Genomic DNA, 20,016 nt, shown 5'->3' with positions numbered 1-20,016 from the left:
CTGCCTGTTACCCTGGCCAGCTGGAGTAGAATCCTTCTAGTGGCCTCTCTCTGCTCACAACTCACCGAGCTGACTTCAGCTGGACCTCCTCCTCTTCCTCATCGTTGGGGTTGTATTCAGGCGGCTGCCGGTGTTTAGAGGCCAGGAAGTTAAACATGTCAAATGCCGACTTCCTGAAGTCAAGAGAATTACAATGAATTTGGGGAAGTGCTTCAGTGACAACGGTGACGTGTTGTACTCATGTCAGAAATCTTAGAAGTGACATGGGAAGCAGTTAGACCGTGAGCTAAGGACCCAAACCTGCTTACAGAGAAGAATGGACTTGCCTCAGGTGGACTTCAGCCCTGGCTGAGCCATGCGGGTTCAGGGGGGGTTCATTAGCCTCCTCTGGTTTGTGGAAGCGGAATTTGTAATTCCTACAGTGCTTGGCCCCAGAGAGCTGCTCAATCAGGAACACCACTGCGTCATGGAGAATCCCCAGCATCCTTAGACCATTAACACCTGTAGGACCAAAAGGACAGGGTGGTGAAGAGTGCCACCGACGAGAAACTGGACAGTACCAACACACTGCCTGTGCTGGAGGAGGACTCCGCCAGAAGGGGAGTGGTTGGAAATGCCAGCCAGCAAGGAGCACTGTAGCAGTTGGTGGTGTTGGTTAGGTACCACCGAGTGTTGCCGACTCAGATGGAGAACAGAACAAAGCACTGCTGGGACCTGTACCTTCCTCCCAATTGTGGCTCTAGCTGCAGCTGGGGTGTCAGTCCATCTCCTCCAGGGCCTTCCTCTGCACTGACCACTCTATACCTTGATGCTCTCCCCAGGGGCTGGCTACCCCTGCTAACATGCCCAGAGTACACGAGATGGAATCTTATTGTCCTCCTTGCTAAGGTGTATTCTGATATACTCCCTAGGCAGGTTAATTTGTTCTTCTGGAAGTCCATGGTATTTGTCAATATTCTTCGCCAATACCATACTTCAAATGCATAAATTCTTCCAGTGAAATTGGCCCTCATTATTAAAGTGATGCTGATACAGATTCATTGTTATGAGAAAATGTTCATGATAAGTAAAAAAGCAAGCCACCAAACTATGGACTAGCGTCTCTGTGCACAGGAGTCCCGTAAATGTTATTTCATTTCACAGCATGAGCACGAGGTAGCGGTCACTTGCTTTAGTTTACAGGGAGGAGACTGGGGCGTCCTCGCCTTAAATCACATGGCCAAAGTCACAGAGCTAATAAGATGGGCTTTGAGTTGGGACCGTCGACTCTAAGAAATGATCCCAGCTTTAATTAGGGGCCACGGCCCTACTGGGGTTCTGAGGGCTCACAGTTTCTAAAATTCAAAGGGAATCTCGGCACTGCGCTCCTACCGCTTCCTGTTCCCATAGTGTTACAGGGAATGTGTGGGAGATATCGCTGTATGGTCTTGCTTACTCACGTGCTATTAGCGAACGCCTTTTACCATTTCTTATTTTATGAAAATAACAGTTGTATTAAGTCTGCGAGCACAGACATTGAAGAACTTTCTAAAATGACTGGCTTTCTCACTAAATGGAAGAGGCTTAAAAACAGCGGCTATCCTTTTTCAGCAAAAACCCTTTCAGCTGTGACCTGAGGGACGGTGCAGGGCAGGTCAGTTCCCACTCAGCAATGTACAGCTATCTTACATTTCGTTTCATCGACTGCGATGCCCACGATGTAACATCACTCACGCCACTTTCTCTTTCCGGTTTCCATCCTCCTTTTCTCTACTCCCCCGCTCTGTCCCTGTACAAATGCTGCCCTTGTGGCGAGGACTGCAAAGTGACCGTTTCCCTGAGAGCCCTGCCCGCTGCTGAGCTGAAAAGTGGACCAAGGGGGTGAGTTCATTTCTAGACCGAATGGGTAAGTGACCAAGGGCCACACTCTTGGGGGTTTTACCCGACCCTGTTGACCACGAAGCCCGTTTACGTTCACGATGTTGAGTGCTTGTTGGCTTCGTCAACCCTGTATTGTAAATTGGGGGAAGGTCTACAGAGCAGGTCACCAGTTTCAACAGTTCAGACACTTTGTTTCACTTCGTTCATTCAATCCTCTAACTTTAACAAGACATCCCTCTCTCTCCCTCTGTTTCCGGTTTCCATCTTCTTTCCTAGTCTTCGGGAACCTTGTCTTTGGTTAGCTGCTGCACATGGTTCAGAGGTGTGTGTGCCCCCCCCCGCACCCCCCCCCTCCCAGAGTTCCTGTTCCCTTTCTAGACCTGAAAACGGGGCCACCGGGGTGAGTTCACTTCTGGGCCCGAAGAGCAACTAAGGGCCACAGTCTCAGAGGACTGTCCTTTATCTCTAGCTGTGCTGATGCTCTCCAAATCTTCCAGCTTGTCATTTCTATTTTAAACATTATGAATGAGATGGGTTCTCCTAACATAGGTTACTGATCACCTATATTTTGGGGGGAGAAACAGTGCCTGTTGGGTCAAAAATATTTTCCTGAAAAAATGTATGAACAATATGGAAAAGTGCAGAGGCTGTAATTCCAGGCCTACACATATCTGCCGTTTAATACGAACAAAGTCTGTCATCTTTCGTGATGAGGTGCCATCGACCCAGCTCTCATAGCAGCCCTATGCTCAAGAGCAGGAGACCCGGCTCAGTGTGCTGCCATTCCCACTGCTGTTATGTCTGAGCTCACTGTTGAAGCTCCCTCTTAAACCAAAACACTTCCGAGAAAGTGAAATTCCTTTAAGTCTGATTTCCTTCCATCCATAGGAACTATTTAACAGCCGGGACTCAAGAGAAACCAAACGAACATTCTGCTTTAGATTCAGGAAAATCTTTAGTGGTCACTCAAAACACGGGTATGAATGATACGGATGCACGGACACACAAAACATGGCATATCCAGACAGCGGTAACAACTTGGTAATAAAAAGGAATGTCACACACTCTCTCTCTCACTCACTCACTCACTCACTCACTCACTCACTCACTCACTCACACTCTCTCACTCATTTACACTAACTCTCACTCTAACTCATTCTCTCTCACTAACTCACTCACTCTAACTCTCACTCACTCTCACACTAACTCTCACTCTCTCACTCACTCACACTAACTCTCACTCAATCTCTCTCTCTCACTCACTAACTCTTACACTCACTCACTCACTCTCACTAACTCAGTCACACTCTCACTCTCTCTAACACTCACTCACTTACTCACTCACTCACTCACTTTCTCTCTCAAAAAATATAAATGAAAATAAAAAGGAATGTCATGACATGGAGGGCCACTGGAACGTTTTCAAAGGAAACCACTCTCCATGCCAGGGAGCCACGCCCCAAATCCCGCGGCCCGAGAAGGCAGAATACAACTCCCCTGCAGGTTTCGGAAACGACACGTCTTCATGGGAGCAGAGCTCCTCCTGTATTTTCTGTGGAGCGGCTGACTCAAGGTTAGCGGCCATGCACAGCCAGCCACGTCACCAGAGTGCATGCTACATGAAAGAAACGGATCCCACTGCTGTGGGCTGTGCAGACTAGGAAAATCTAGGAACATAAAAACATGGGGGGGCTGCCGGGAGAAGTGGGGGGTGAGAATGAGGGTGAACTGGTACAGGATTCCTTTCTGGTTTCGTGGAAATATCCTGCAATTAGATAGGGTGTTGCAGTTGCACCCCTCGGTGGCCACTAAAACCCACGGACGTGTATGTGCTAAATGGGGGATTATATGGTACACAGGCGACACATCTCAACAAAGCCATCGCATTTTTAAGTTGATTATTTGTAGAATCAATTCTTTGGGTTAAATCAACGAATTACCAGACACCGGTGGCTCTAGCAATTACCTGCAAATGAGAGTTGCTTTAGGCGAGCATTCGATCGAGCTTCCTGGACTTTATCTGTCAGCGACTTCCAGGCATCTAAAATGAAAGACAAGAAAAGCATAGGCGGGAGAATTTCCGCAAACATTCCCCGCCCTCACTAGGGCCGCTCTAAAACGCTTTCCCTTGTCCGTGAACGGAGTCCCATAGCAGAGCAGCCGGCGAGGCGCTCTCACTCTGCCGGAGAGGACATGCATGCTCTCAGGCCTGAACCTGCACAGCCCTCTGTGTCCTGTGTTCTCTTGAGGCTCCACAGCCCAGCACGTGCCACACTCTCCAGTCCTCTGCTTCATTAACTGACTTTGCTGCTGACGCAGTAGTATTCCTGCTGGGATTGCTTGCCTCCGCGGCCCACACTAAACTTGTGGTGGTCAAGTTGATTCTGACTTGGGGCTACCCTGCAGACAGAGCAGAGCTGCTCCAGTTTCCAAGGCTCTTTGGATGGGAGCCAACGGCTACATCTTTATGCTGCAGAGTGGCTCCTGCCTATGCTCTAGACTCGAACTTAATCCACCTTCCATGGAGCTATCAAATTAGGCTTCTTAAAAGTCTGCTTTCCTTCTACTCTCTGAAATGTGAGCAAGGCCTTCCAAAACCGATCTCCGATCCCTCCCTCTTCCCAAACTTCTCTTTTACCACTCACTACCTGGGGTTTAATGTTGACCATCCCATCCAACACCGCTTATTCCAAACCTACCAAATGCAATCTCATCTTTCTAACTTGGCTCACATTCTTGCTTCTTAGAAAGCCACCCCATCCCTACATCTAACCCTAACTCTCCTCTCTCCTTTCTTTCTCTAGTCTCCTGTGGTTTTTTGGTTTATGTTTTGAGAACTCTCGCTCATGCACCATGCTCTTTCTTCTCTCTGAACTCCTCTGGAGCTCTGCCTAGAGAACATTCACTAACTCTCCAACAGCTGAGGAACGTTTTCATGCTTGGAGCAAAGAAAATAAAACGTGAGTCCTGATGAGAAATTCCTATTAAGTCAGCGGTTCTCAACCTTCCTAATGCCGCGGCCCTCATGTTCTGGTACCCCCAGCCATAAAATTATTTTCCTTCCTACTTCATAACTGTAATTTTGCTACTGTTAAGAATTGTAATGTAAATATCTGATAGGCAAGATATATTCTCATGGTTAATATTGAACATAATTAACATAATCAAAGCATAGTGATTAATCACAAAACAATGTCATTTTAATATTGTGCCATATTTATGTGTTTTCCGATGGTCTGAGGTGACCCCTGTGAAAGGCTCGTTTGACACCCCCCAAAGGGGTCGCGACCCATAGGTTGAGAACCGCTGTATTAAGTGAATGAGACATGAAAGTAAACATTTACCAAAAAAATGTTAGGTTAAGAGGAAGGAACACATTCATCTAAGGAGCAGAAAGAAGGAAGTGCAAGTGCACTTTGAGTGGAATCTTGAAGGATGGGCTGGAGTTTGCCAGGGGACTGAAGGTGAGGAGAGCAATCTAGCCAGAAGGAATCATATGCTTCACGGTACAGAGGCGGGAGAATGGCACGTAAGGTACACAGGCAAGAGCCAGAAGAACGGGCAGACGAACAGCGACCTTAACTGCTATGTGAAAGTAGGTGTGTTATTAAAGAACAAAGCTTCTATATTATTAACTATCACATAAATTACAGGCTATGATAGGTCTCGAAATATGATGAAAATACATTTGTTACAAAAAACATTCACGGGCTACAAATTTTTTCTGCACCAAAATAAATTCATACAAACTTGTTATCAGATGTGCGCACAGGATCTAGTTTGAGGCACTAAAATACTAAGATATAAATCTGAAAAGAGCCCCTATCAGAGAAGCCTAGATTTTGCTAAGATTATAGCAAGAGCAAACATCAACTTTATGAAGCTTGGGTGGAAGAACAGTGGAATCATCGATGCTTTACAAAGTCAGCCATCTGTAAATGCGTCGTTCACTTCAAGGGACGAAGCGAAGGTGCAGACAAAGCCTGCAGCAGCAGATCAGCCACATCAATTTTCAAGAGAAAAATTGATCTTGTTTTGTGCCCTACCAGGAGAGGATTTGATTTGATGATTAACAGCAGAAACAATAGCTTACAAAGCCCAGCTGAAAAGTTAAAGTTGTGCAACCGTTCTGTTTGATGCTCCCAGGTCAGCGTCTGACGGGAGCAGAGCTTTCCAAGGGCATTTTAAACAAGCAGGGTCAAGACCCTGCAGAGGTTCCTGCAGTAACTGTAAGAGGAGATGGAACAGGGCTTTACCGTGAGCCTCGGAAGACAACGCACAATCAAAGCAAGGGCCACCCAGCGGTGGAAGTGGTCCAGTCAGAGCAAGAGTCAGGGCAAAGGTCACGACAACAGGGTTTTGGACATTCAAGGCATTTTGCTTGTAGGTTTCCTGGAGGCCCCAGGCAGGGACGCCTACTGATGATGTGAGTGTTTTAGGACAGTTAACCAAAGCTTTAGCAGAAAAGCCCGGGAAAGTCTCACCAGCGAGCACGGCTCCATCATGACAATGTTCCTTTCTATTCCCCTAAACGAACGGCGGCAATTCTTGGGGGAGTTGAAGAGAAATCACTAGGCATCTTCCTTGGGGTGCTGATTTGGCTCCTTCTGAGTTGTTTGGGGGTGGTGGTGGTTACCTCATCTTAAAAAGTCTTTGCAGGCCACTCATTTTAATTCACTTACGAATGGGAAAAGGACCACCGGGACTCGGTCAGATCCCCAGGATTCTTGGTTCGGAAAGGGTGGACTCAACAGCTGGTCTCATTGTGTACAAAAGGGTCCTAACCTTGTTGGAGCTTACGCTGGGAAATGGAATACGTCTATTTAATTTTAAAATTATATTTTTACACAAACTTTTTGAGGACCCCCTCATATTTCTTCAATAAGATTACCTTCTCAAAGATAAAAGAAAATGCATACTGGTTTTCAGAGTATCTTCCATCGCATCTAGCATGAATCTGTCCACGTAAATGGCTTGTAAAATGCAGACCTAGTCGCAGCTCACCTTCTATGCTTTCAGCACAGATCTGAAAGCCGTCGTCACTGGAAATCTCAAACACAAGTCCTTTCTTTGGCTTTTTCTCAGCAATGCTCTCCTTCCGTTTTTGTTCTTGCTGGAGCCAAAGCATCAGTGGGGAGCTGAAATTACTTTCTTCTTCTTCTGCCGTCTTAGGCTCTAAGAAAGAGAAAGGGGAGGGACCAAAGCAATTGCCACGAGCAATGTTTTTGAGCACCAACAATGCGCAATGCAGGTGGCACACATTATCGCGAAGCCTGGTACGTTCTGCGGCTGTCACTGTTCTCGTTTCACACATCACAACACCGAGGCTCAAAGCTGCAGAAAGCTTGCCTTTGGCCATAGCTGCTGCTGCTGTTAGGGGTCTTCAAGAGAGAACCCCAGTGACAGAGTAGAATCGCCCAGTAGGGCTCTTGGCCGTCACCTTACAGAAGTAGACCTCAGATCCGTCCACCCAGGAACCACAGGGGGTCGGGTTTGGACTCCCCACTTTTCAGTTAGCAGCCAGGCACAGCACCCTTTGTGCTAGTGAGTGACTGAACCAGCAGGGTTTGGTTTTGTATCTAGCAGTGTTTCTATTCCAGGTCTTCAATGAGAACCTGCCCTCAATAGTCAACGCCACAAAATGATGGTTACTATGCACGGAGCACTTCGAACTGTAAGGCTCTCTTTTGGAAGTCATGCAAACCTCACAACACTTCAATGAGGGAGATGTAGTTACCTCCATTTTAACCACGAGGAAACTGAGGCAGAGAAGCTAAGTAACTAGTCTCAGTTAATCCAGCCGAGAAGGGTTAAAGCTGGGATTTCAACCCACCAGAGTCTGTGCTTCGAACCATCAACCCTCACTACCTTCTTCCATGAGATGGACCAAGCCTTAAGGAATGAGCAAACCAGCAGTGTGACACCAGCAGATCTCTTGCCTACGTGTTTGCTCTATCTCGTTCTTTCTGGGGCTCGTTCTCTCTATGGGATCTATGGAACTGGGCAGAGTTACACCCACAGCTCCCTAATCATTAATTAACTCATTGTTTGCAGATCAAATTCATTAAAATAGACGTTCGGCTATGAGGATGATCTGGTACTGTAAGCAAATATGACGGCATAATAAAAAAGTTTGGTTCTCTACAGTAACAACTAACAGATGAAGCCCAGTTATAATTAGTTATTTAAATAACTAGAGCGAGTAAAGCAAAAGAGTATTTTTAGGTTTTAGTTTTGTGTCCTTTAGTTGTCAAATGATCACAGGTAATGTAGTGCGAGGGAACTGGACCCGAACAAAGGTGCTCTGAGTTTCAGTCTACAACTTTGGCACACATATTAACTTTGCAGCTAGACTTTTTTTTTCCACAGGGAAAATTCTTTTTTGTTTTTTTAAAGAAAATCAAGTGGTAAAGTAGATCATTTGTATTGGCCTTTTCGCTTTCACTTTTTCCGCGGATTCTAAGCTGTTATCCACCCACGCACCTGTACTCTCCTGTTCACTTGCTGGGTTTTGTGTTGCCTGAAGCTCGGGAAGAACAGCCATTTGCCTAGATGAAACGAAAAGAAAATCATATATGAGCTATTGTTATCAGGCGTTTCTTATACAAAACTGCTAGAAAATGAACCAGACAGGCTTCTTGTAGAGCAGCGGCTCTCAATCTGAGGGTTGCAACCCCTTTGGGGATCGAACGACCCTTTCACAGGGGTCCCTTTCACAGGGGTCCCTTTCACAGGGGTCCCTTTCACAGGGGTCGCCCGATTCATAACAGTAGCAAAATTACAGAGATGAAGTAGCAACGAAAATAATTTCATGGCTGGGGGGTCACTACAACATGAGGAACTGTATGAAAGGGTCGTGGCATCAGGAAGGTTGAGTACCACTGCTGTAGAACAAAACAGCAGCAGCACCACCACATTCCTGTATAAACATGACAGTAAGTTTCTGACTCTGAAGCCACACAGTGTATCCTTGGAACCATCTTATTCCTTTGGTATTAGAAAAAAAAAAAAGACACAGGCCAGAAAGTCCTGTAGCTACTTAAACAATTAGCTGTGTTATCTACAAAGCAAAGTAAGCTGCATTAGTTACTAAACCACCATTAAAAAAAAAAAGAAGTTAAATAAACATTGGAAACAATCCAAATGTATATTAATAGGGGACTAGTTAACCATATTACTGGATCTATACCATAGGCTGCCAAACATATTTGGCCTACTGCCTCTTTTCAGAAAAACAATTACTCAGCACCCCCCTTGGCAATGAAAACCTTTGTACTATCACCTACAATCCAGGATTAAAGTACAGGCACCTGTTTTGCAGCCCCTGGATTTCCCCAGGGGGCAGTTTCATTCACTTTGAAAAACTGATCTGTCTGTACAATACAATTACACACACACACACACACACACACACACACGGCACGTGAAGAAGTCAAATGGTGCTAGGCTATCAGAAAGAATAGCATCTGAGTCTTAAAAGCAAGACTAGGTGAGGTATGAGTTAAACTTACATGGAAGAAGCACATCAGCCTGTAGGATTCAAGAATTGTAAATAATAAAATCCAAGACCAGAGGAGGGAAATGTATTAGAAATTAAATTTTTCTTTGCAAACCCCCTCAGAGGGATTAAGGCTACACTGAACTCCCTTGGACCACTGACCAGTGATGTAAAAAGCTTTGCCCTCAGACAGAGTGCATCAGAAAGAGCATGAATACATATATGGTAAAATTTAACATCTTATCCTTTGTTTTATCTTTTGAACCACTTTAAAATTTGATCTAGTTTTTTATTATTTTCAGCTTTCCTTTGGATTAAAGTTTTTCTGTGTTTTATTTTGTTGTTGGGGATTTGGGGTAAGATTTTCTTAAATGAAATGCAAGATTGGCAGATCTAGGAGCAGTAACTAGATGAATAATTCCTTCGGGTCATGATAGGGGAGGTGCAAGAAAGAGGAAAGCTGATAACAATGAGTACAAAAGTGAAGAAAATATTCTGCAATTGATTGTGGTGTTAATTACACAATTTAAAAAATATATTCAAACCACTGAATTGTATGATACGTGAACCATATGTCAAAACAATTTTTAAAAAACGGCCTGTAATTGCTAGCACAGATTTTATACAATATGGTGAGAAAGCAAGTTCAGAGAACAATATTGTTCCTCTTATGTAAAAAAATGCACGCTCGTATATTCCACAAATACATGTGCCATGGATTAAATTGCATCTCCCCCAAACGTGTCAACTCTGCCATGGTTCTCAGTGGCCTGGCAATCACGTAATCTGCTGGGACCTGAGGTGATTAGGATGGTGGCAACATCTTGCCGTAAGGATGGTGGCAACATCTTGCCGTAGCTCATGCTCCGGGTCTGCTGTAAGGGGCGTTTCTCGGGCGTATGGCCTCCATCACCTTCTGTTTCACAATAAAGCAGAAGAGAGAGGGGTGCAGAGGTGGAAACCTGTATCACCACGGGAGCGACATGCAAAGTGTGTCCTTTGTGTACAGGATCACAGACAAAGGAGAAGATCGATGCCCAGATACACGGAGACCGCTAAGGGATGTCAAGCGCCCAGTGGAGACAAGGACCACCACCCAGAGCCGACAAAGGGCGAAGGTCTTTCCTAGAGACAGTAGCCTGAATGCAGACTTCCAGCCTCTAATTTCATTTGTTAAAGTATTTCTGTTATACTAGCACTAGATAACCAAGATAATACGTATATGCACAGGACATCCACAGATAAAACAAATTATTATTCCCAGTGACTAGCTCCAAAGAACTGAGGACACTCAGGTTCTGGAACCATTACCTGTGCTTCTGCATAATTCTATGCTTTCTTTGTAACCGTGTACTACTCCACTGACAGAAAAAAAAATTCCCTTGACACCAAAATAAAAATTATTAACAATCAGAAATAACGATTTCTTTAAAACCTCAGGGAGAGAGAGTGAAAGGCTTAATCCTACAGAAGTCCCCTTCCTGCTGACCTGGCAGGCTGCCCGCACTCCTGCTGTGCCGACTGTCCCACGCTCGCTTTATCCTGCTGCTCAGCCTCTGTACCTGGAGTTCTGGAACAGAATTATTGGTCATTTCAAGAAAAACCACTCGCAAGTAGATGCCTACTAACATGCAGGCAAAAAGTAGATGCCTTTAAATATGCAGGCAAATCTAAAGTCACAACTCTCTCAAGACGTGACAAACGTCTGAGTGGGCAACACTTACCTGTTGTGACACAGGTTAGGATCAGTGGCTAGGAGCCTTCTGGGAGCTAGAAATGCTCACTGTCCCAATCCGAGTCGAGGTTGCGTGTGGGCTTTATGTTTGTTATACTTCAAGGATAAATTTCCTTTAAAAACAAAGCCCTCGGGGTTTGTAGCAGGTAGCTCTGCCCTCCGGACAGAAACGATCATTTTCTAGCATCTTAAACCTCAGCAAAAAGAGAAACTGGAGCCAAGAGCAACACTGGTTCAGATCAAAGAACAGAGGTGTGGTTACAGCCGAGACAACTCACCTCTGATGATGACTTACAAAACAACAACAAAAATTATTCCAGGTTTCCCTCAAGCAATGCAACCTGCCCAGAGGAGTGCCCTTCCCATCAGCCTGCCTCTTCAACAGCCTCTAGCCCAGAGCCCGAGGGCTCAGCCCCAGGGTCTGTTTGGAAGACTTACCCTGTGCCTGAGGTCGGCGGGGCGATGCTGGCTTCTTGGTCTGGAATGTGTGCTTCAGAAGAACTGGTCCGCAAGTGGGCAACTTTGTGCTTCTTGCCATTCCCTTTGTCCAAAGGCAGCTGGATGCGCTTGATTTTTGGTTTGGGTTTAGTGGGACCCGGCACAGAGGGGCTTGCGGACTGCTGTCCAGATGATGGCGAGCCTCCAGGAGAGGCTGAGCTGGCTTGCATAGCTGAGGGTACAACCTTGCTCTGCTCGAGCCCTGTGCTATCAGGAGCATCAACTGCCGGGGTAAAACTGGATACTTGGGTCCCTGACGCAGAGTCAAGCTCTCGCTGGGAGGAGAGGATCCCAGTTTTGCTGCCAAGGAGCTGGTTCACGTGCTGAAGCGGATAGTGTTCTTCTGCTTCCCCTGTCGGGGAAGCAGCTGCTATGCCTGTGGTCTGAGTTGAGGGGAGCACACAGATGCTGGGCGCGGCTGTCATTGCGGCAGTAGTGGGAGTCTGTGAGGTCCCCAATTGTGGAAATATTCCTGAACTTGGCGGTAAAGCCACAGGCTGGTCCTGCATCCCCAGGCTTTGCTGGCTAGCTTTGATTAAAAGATTGCCTATTGAACCAATATCCGGGTTACCAAGCAGCCTTGGGCTGGTTAACGTGACGTGCCCTGGCACGGACGCACTACTTGTAGGGGCTGTTGTAGTTTGCATGGACACGACATTCAAAACGGAGGAAGCGGAGGCCAAGCCAGACACGGGCCCTGACGCGAGGTGGCTAGTGTCCGGGCTTAGGGCTGACGTGCCCGCCGTGGTGGCGGCAGTGCCCCCCACACTCGGTGGCAACAGGGGTGCCTGCTCAAAATACATGATGCCAGCTTTAGACCTTTTTATGATGTTGGGCACAGTTCGGTGGGATGAAGTGTTAAGTGAGCCCAGATCTAAGAGATTGGGGTGGCTGGAGAGCTGGGAGGGGGTGAAGTTGATCAGAGTCATATTGGACACCACCTCGGGCGGGGCAATGGTGGAAGGGGTACTAGAGGGAGCAAGCTTTTTACTCTTTCGGGTCTGTAGACGAGAGATGGGTCTTTTCTTGAGTCCAGAGGATGGAGTGGCCACTGTGGTACTGAGATCTGTCCTCTGGCTGGCTTCTGAAACCAACAGCTGGGGATCTGCAGGAGGCTGAACCCCAATGAGTAGGCCTGAAGGAGGACTGCTGATGTTGGGGGGGAAGCTACTTTGCGTGGCTGCAGGGAAGGGATGTAAGTGCTGGTGATGAGGAGGCACGGGGAGCAATCCTTTGCCAGCAGGAGGGAACAAAGGCTGAGAGGCTGGCAAGCTTGGAGTCAGTCCTGCGGTTAGAGCGAGGCCACTTCCCATGGGCCCCAACACGGAAGGGTTTGTCTCCATCACACTGGGTGCAGAACTAACAGAAGAGGTCAACTGGATTTTTTGGGTCACTCCATTGGGAAGAGTTTGGAGAACATAAAGTGGCTGCATGTTCTGGTTTACGACAATTAGTTTCTCAGTGGCTGCTTTCAGGTGGGGTGGAGTGGTCTGGACAGCGGCATTAGAGATCTGAGAGGGGCCAGGGCTATCAGTAGAACTGGGCACATATTTCTGGTTCTGGATAGGAACAGTAGGGGACACAGGTACCTGAAGGCCAGGGGTGCTACTGTTTCTAGTTAAATCCTGATTGTTGCCATGACCTTGTTCCACTGAACAAGGGGGGCTGGAGATGTGGTCTGCATCCATGTGTCCTGGGATAAAATGATCAGGAGTCATGTGGCCTTCAGGGGCTGGATCGACTCCTGGACTCAACAGTGCTGGGTCACCTTCAGAAGAGGCCACAGATTTTTCAGTGATGGGTACTCTCTTCTCCCCCGAGTCGGAGATTACACCTAGTCTGTTAGGGTTCTGACTCGGGACAGTGGGGCTCCGGGTGGTCAGGACGGAGAGATCGGATGGTAGCTCCAGTGGCAATTCAAACTGCTCCTCCGCCGAGATCGAGGAAGAGACACTGCTGTCCACAGGCTCTGTTGTTGGCAACTGCTGGGAAAATACTTCAAAAAGACCCATGTCTTTCCCACGGTTACTGTCGAGACCCAAGCCTTCACCGAGATTCAGGAGTTCTGACGAAGGCGACTCTGGGCTCTCACCCAGAGCCTGCATGGACGGGGTGTTCTTGAGCACGAAGTCCATGATGTCCGAGGGCAGGATGTTGCCGCAGTCCTCGCTGTTGGTATTGTCCGAATCGGATTTCAGAAGTTCCGTATTATAGGGATCCAGTAAATTCTTGTCTGAGGGGGTACTTGTGTGGACTCTGCGGCTCGATTCCAACGAGCTGAGCTGAGCTTCCAAGGAAGCCTGCCCCGGAGTTTTCACTCTGCCCACAGAGTGGCAGTTGTCCAGCTTTGGCTCGTGTTTGTGGCCAGCAGCGCTCTTAATGACATGCTCTTTCTCACCAGGGCCCTCAGGTCGGTCAGTCTTCAAGTTCTCAGTTCCATTCTCTTTGCCGTTTCTTTTGGGAATCTGGCTGCTTTTCCTTGTTGTGGCTGTAACACTAGTGTCGCTCTCTGTCCCATCATCAACACCATCCAACTGTGAAATTTTGGGAAGATCACACTGTTCCTCCTCCCGAAATAAATTATGAGATGCCAGCCGTTCCTCTGCACTGGAGGCGATCACGGTTCTCGTGAAGTTGTAATAGTATAAGTCATCCTCATCGGATGTGCTGAGGTCGTCAGCCCCATCCACCTGTCCTTCCGCTGATCTCTTGCCGCGCTTCTTCCCAGTTGAGCTGCTGTAGAATGGAATGTCTTCTTCTCCGTAGGACCTTACTCCATAGAGTGGAGTGAGCCCAAAGAACATGTTCGAGCGGGCCCGTGCGCTACGACGAGGGTATCTCCTCTTAAAAGAGCCGTCTTCTTGAGGTGTGGGGCCATCGGCAAGCATGAGGTTTCTGTCTTGCACTGGCAGATTCTGATAGTTGTTACTCTGAGATTCTTGGGGTGAGGTATCCTGGGGGCTTGGTTGGGCCACTGGACCATCTCCTGGACTTTCAGAGGCTGAAACTGGTTCTGCTGGCGACGCCGACTCTCCGTGCAGAGGCGATGCAGGGTTACTTTCTTTCAAGGTATTTTTGGACTGGTTTTCGCTTTCCATTTTTAGAGGTGTCAGTGTTACTTTGACCGTGCGCTTCCGGGGTGTCTGTAATTCCTTGGAAGAGCCTTCTACTGGAATCGGAAGGCCTTTCTCCCCAGTCTTATCAGAAGAAACGTTATTACACGGTCGTTGTCCCATAAACTCAGGAGTCAGCACCTCATCAGTGAGCTCTGGCGTTAGGCTCCCTTCCTCGCCAGTTGTCACCTGACCAGGTTCCAAAAAAGATTTCATGGAATGCCTATCTTTGGAAGTTTCTTTACCAGACTTTTTCCCTTTGTGTCTCCTGTCTCTGGAACTCCCTCCCAAGCGCTCGCGTATGAGAGACGGCCTGTCGCTCACTCCAGAGAGTTTCAAGGCTCTGATCTCAGTCTCATCATCGGAGGAGGGCTTCGCTGACTGGGTAGGATCCGTAGGTTGGTCTCGGTCACTCCTTTGCCCTCTCAAATGGAGTGATGGGAAGGAGAGGGTCTCTTTAGACGGATACGGCGCTGAAGAGGGTTCCGCAAAAGTTGCGGCTTTACTGACGTTCAGTTCTCCAGAGGTTGTGTTATGGGCCTGTGGGACCACTTTAGGAATTCCAGGGTAAGCCAGATGATGTGCAGCGCCCTCGAAACCCTTGGAACTCAGCACTCTGCTCTTCTCTCCCCTCAGGGAGCTCTTAGACCCCGAGTCTGGAGCACCGGCATGCTTCATTTCTGATGGTGGAGACCCTTCCAAGTGGCTGGTTTTAGTGCCTACAGAAGCCAGTGTTCTTGGAAAGTGTGACGAGGTGGGAACGGTCTGCCCTAAACCAGGGCTTGAATCCGGCGACCCTACGCCACGGTCAACAGCTCTGGCACTTGTTTCAGGATCGGCGGCGGCCCCGGTGGTCGGAGCAAACGAGGGGAGCCTGCTCCTGGGGTACGCATTCCCAGTGCTCATCGGAGACATTATCCGCAGTTTGGACCGCTGGGGGGACAAGGATGAAGTACTGTGCCGCCTGGAGCCAATGCTGCGAAGTCCAGAGGACAGTAAGGGATCACCCACCGTGACTATTTCATGAGTGGGTGGGGTAGGGCTTCCTAAACGAAAGAGAAAACAGAATCAAGTGGACTACAGGTAGAGCAAATGTGCTGGAGGCATTGGTGTCAGTGTGTCGGCTATCCATGTCTGTCTACATAGGTAGACCTACAGCTCTTGATGAGTAACTGGGAAGCTGCCTGAAAGATCTGGAAACTAATCTTGGGGCCAACGTTGGATCAAATAGGCCAGTGAAGTCCTTACCTGCAGAAGGCAATGGCCGACAGCCAGGGGATCTCTGTGTTGGAGAATAACTGGGGGTTCGAATCCGTGGGACCTTTGAGATGACGTGATAGAAACAGGAGCTGGAGGTCTGAGAATGAGGTCGGTCTGGTGATGAAGGGCTTACAATTTCAGCTGTGTTCTGACTCTCTTTAGATGGCATTTCTGTGGTACAAAACAAACAGGCATATTTTAAAAGTCTCTCTGAGGGGAAATCGGGAGCTTTTGCTTAAAGCGCACTGAAGACCTGTTCACGGTGGGGGATGATTTGGAAAACAGCACTAAAATGGATGTCCAACCTGACACATGCAAACAATGTCACCGACGCAGTCACCCACGAGTCAGATACCACCACCTGTTAGTAGGGAGCTAGCCGCTGTGCAGCTTGCAGAGATTGGAACCTGGGGAGCGAGCAGGCAACATGGCACTGAACTGTACACGTGTGACGGGGAAAAATGCCCAAATTATAATTATTGACATTTTACCGAATTAAATTTTAAAAGGGAAGAAGTTAAAAAAAAAACACACACCTCCATTCAATAGTGGGGGGAAAATTAATGGCTCCCAAATAAAAGGACTAGCAAGCAAACAAACAAACAGTGTGTGTTTGTGTGTGGGGGTAATCAAATCAGAAAAAAAGAAAGAAAAAGCTAGGTATTAGGGAAATGTCAAATTAGAGACAAATGAAATGTCTCAATAAGTTAAGTTTTCCACCCTCAGATCACAATCCTCCCTCAAACGTGACCCCCAGCTTGCTGAAAACTAACCTGGAAGCGATGTCGGACTATGAGCGATGGTCCTATTTTCATCATGCTCAACAGTGCTGTTGAGATCTGGCTCCACGACTGGAGGACGGCACTCCACGATCTTGCACGTGTACACACAGCGCTTCCGAGCATCTGTGGTGCTCCAGTAGACCCTGGAACACCTGCCACACAGATTGGGGACACCTGTCAAAGCCGCTCCTCCGCCCCAGGAGCCCTGGCTGCCCTGAGTCATAAAACGGGCACTGTAAGCAGGGGTCAGCATGGTGAAGTGCCCTCAGTCCCCCAAACAGGAGAATGCTAGCTCATGACTGCCTCGAAGTCTTACAGCACAGGCCAGTCCCGGGGCGTTTCCGTGGGAGAAAAGTCGCATAGACAAGGGAAATGAAACGGCTCCAAACTGCCAGACCCTGACGGCGACTGGTTTGCACCAAGAATTACCAGCTAAATGCAGATCCAGACAACTGTGCCACCAAAATTGGCACACAGACTAGATTGGGGTAAACACAGCTTGATGAGTGTGCAAAGAATGAGCTAGGAGAATTTAAACTTTGTATTAGCAACTTAATCAAAGTTTTTTTAAAAATTACTTCATTTAGAAAGGATTACTGGAGAATTTGGTTATTATTGTGGAGTTTTATATTTTAAGAGACAAAACCAAACCAAACCAACCGCTACTGAGTTGATTCTGAGTCATCACAACTCTGTATTTTTAGGAAGATCTAAACATATAAATAAAACTGGGGAAAGAGGCGTGAAGTGTTTGATTCGCAACTATCTTCACTTTTGCATCCAGAGAAGTGGGACGCAGGGGAACCCCGAGAGACCGATCCTGCAGTTGTGTGTGGCTTCTGCTTAGGCTTATTTAGAAGTGACTCTGGGAGAGTGTCACTCACACGCTGTAGGGAACAATCATGGCTACACTTCAAGGGATCTCCTCAGCAGTTCAGGTGCTCTTTTACTTACTGATATCCAATAGGAAAGAGCTTATCTTCACAGTCAGAGAGATCGTTCAGCATCCCCAGGCAGTCAATTGTCATTGAGCCTGTCGTCAGGAAAAGTAGAACTGATTAGGGAGGTGTGCTAAGGGGGAGGCTCATTGGTGACTAAGGACTGGGAATACTCCCATGATCCAGTCTTCCCCAATCAAGGAGGCCTGGGTCTTACCAATCATCATGTGGATATTTTCTGGTTCCAAGCCATTGAGAAACTTCCTCCTCAAGCTGATCCCTTCAAAGTCCACAAACACACGTCTGAAAACTTCAAATCCATTCTCAGGGACCACCTGGCACAGAACAGTCCAGAAACACATGTCAACAGACATCGTTTACATACATGTGAATAAATAGACGAAACAGAAAGAAATACACTGGGGCATCCAGTAGCAAGCTGTCCCTTTCTACAGGATATTCACTACATGGATTCTCACACGCAGAGAGTACTCCCATTCTGCTTTCCTAGCAGAACATCTCTATTTCTCTATTATAAGATGTACTTCTAAGAATAATCAAGAGAAAGGCCAAACACAGTTTACTATCTTGCTATTTTTCAGTCCACTTTCCCTGAACGCCTAAAGAATTGTGAAAGCAAGCGGAGCCTCACCTCTCCTTTGATCAAGTCCCGGTGCCGCTGGCAATACACTTTTTTATCATCCAGAAAGACGCAGTTCTTGGCTCGGGAACACATGAAGTGATAGTTACTGGTGCAGGATGTGAGACAGCAACCCACTGTGGCTCCTGGCTTCTGGCAGAATTCACATCTCTAAAAACCCCAAAAGAGCACATCCTGTTTAAACTTTGGGATGTTTCTGGTATTTATCATCTCCTCGATAAAAATCACCCCACCCCGAGTTTTCATCAATTTTTGTTGTTGATTATTGGTAATAAGCTGCATCACAGAGAAATGCTATGACCCACAAAACCTCCTCTTCAAATTCTTCCTCTCCCTACAGAAGTTTCTATCAGCCCAAAGTTTTCAGGTAGAACCTGGGGCAAAACTAGAGTTTTTGGGTTTTGTTTCCCTCTTTTAAGCATTAAATATTTATTTTTATTTTGCAGTAAAAGACCTTTATTTTTGTTTAAGAATTCCATTTTTCTGCAGGGCTGGATAGGACAGAGGCTGTACACTGGTACATATGAGGGTTGGAGGTACAGGGAATCCAGGGTGGATGATACCTTCAGGACCAAGGGTGTGAGGGGCGATGCTGGGAGAGTGGAGGGTGAGTGGGTTGGAAAGGGGGAACTGATTGCAGGGATCCACATGTGACCTCTTCCCTGGGAGAGGGACAGCAGAGAAGGGGGGAAGGGAGACTCCGGATAGGGCAAGATATGACAAAATAACGATGTATAAATTACCAAGGGCATATGAGGGAGGGGGGAATGACCTGATGCAAGGGGCTTGAGTGGAGAGCAAATGCCTTGAGAATGATTGGGGCGGGGAATGTATGGATGTGCTTTATACAATTGATGTATGAATATGTATGGATTGTGGTAAGAGTTGTATGAGTCCCTAATAAAATGTAAAAGAAGAAAAGAGAAAAAAAATGATTAGGGCAAAGACTGTACAGATGTGCTTTATACAATTGATGTATGTATATGTATGAACTGTGAAAAGAATTGTATCAGCCCCAATAAATTGTTAAAATAAACAAAAAAAAAGAATTCCATTTTTCTTCTTTTTTAAATTAATCATTCCGGGGGGGGGGGCTCTTACAAATCTTATAACAATCCATCACTTAATTTTATTAAGCACTTGTACATACGTTGTCATCATTTCCAAAACATTTTCTTTCTATTTGATATATAATTGTTTTTAACACAAAAATCATTTTGTTTTTATTTTTACTTTCCGCCTAGGATGGCATATTGATTAGAGAAGATGAAAACTCTGGAGATCAATGCTGAAACCATCACTGTGCTAGAAAGCTTCTCTCAGTCCTCAAGAGACTCAGTGCTGCTGAGAGGAAACTGGTTCGAAACCCAAAGGTGCTCTCGCTACCAGGCTTAAGCGTAGTAACACAAACGTACCCTAGGAGTCAAAGATTTCTCTCACCTGGCGCTGGAAGTCACCGGCCTATTTGCCATACACAATATGGGCTTCTCTCCAGGGAAAATGTGTTTGTGATATCCACACAACTTGCTTCTATGCATGTGCTAGTGTCTTGTTTCTTTCTGATAGACCTTCATTTTCCTCTTCCTTTCCAAATGTACCTTCTAAAAATTACTCTCATCTGCTATTGAGCGCTTGGAATTGAGCGCTCTCTCTAGACATAGATGTACTTGT

At 46.9% G+C, this 20,016-nt stretch overlaps 1 protein-coding gene across 7 annotated transcripts in view; it reads right to left on the bottom strand.

The window, feature by feature from the left end:
* KMT2A (lysine methyltransferase 2A) overlaps positions 1 to 20,016 on the bottom strand; it is a 79,805-nt gene that overhangs the window by 4,330 nt on the left and 55,459 nt on the right. For all 7 annotated transcript variants that reach the window (XM_075546661.1, XM_075546663.1, XM_075546664.1 and 4 more), the window contains 12 exons: positions 18,337 to 18,495; positions 17,902 to 18,019; positions 17,701 to 17,779; positions 16,738 to 16,898; positions 15,953 to 16,135; positions 11,532 to 15,750; positions 10,848 to 10,928; positions 8,344 to 8,408; positions 6,865 to 7,035; positions 3,827 to 3,901; positions 323 to 501; positions 66 to 169 (listed from right to left, as the gene is read on the bottom strand). In XM_075546661.1, the coding sequence (XP_075402776.1) occupies positions 66 to 169; positions 323 to 501; positions 3,827 to 3,901; positions 6,865 to 7,035; positions 8,344 to 8,408; positions 10,848 to 10,928; positions 11,532 to 15,750; positions 15,953 to 16,135; positions 16,738 to 16,898; positions 17,701 to 17,779; positions 17,902 to 18,019; positions 18,337 to 18,495 (5,594 nt within the window). The remainder of the gene's footprint in view (positions 1 to 65; positions 170 to 322; positions 502 to 3,826; positions 3,902 to 6,864; positions 7,036 to 8,343; positions 8,409 to 10,847; positions 10,929 to 11,531; positions 15,751 to 15,952; positions 16,136 to 16,737; positions 16,899 to 17,700; positions 17,780 to 17,901; positions 18,020 to 18,336; positions 18,496 to 20,016) is intronic.

The sequence above is a fragment of the Tenrec ecaudatus genome, chromosome 4 (genome assembly GCF_050624435.1).
Source record: "Tenrec ecaudatus isolate mTenEca1 chromosome 4, mTenEca1.hap1, whole genome shotgun sequence".
In the NCBI taxonomy this organism is placed as follows: Eukaryota; Metazoa; Chordata; class Mammalia; order Afrosoricida; family Tenrecidae; genus Tenrec; species Tenrec ecaudatus.
The sequence above is the reverse complement of the archived record's forward strand: the minus strand, read 5'-3'. Positions and strand labels throughout refer to the sequence as shown.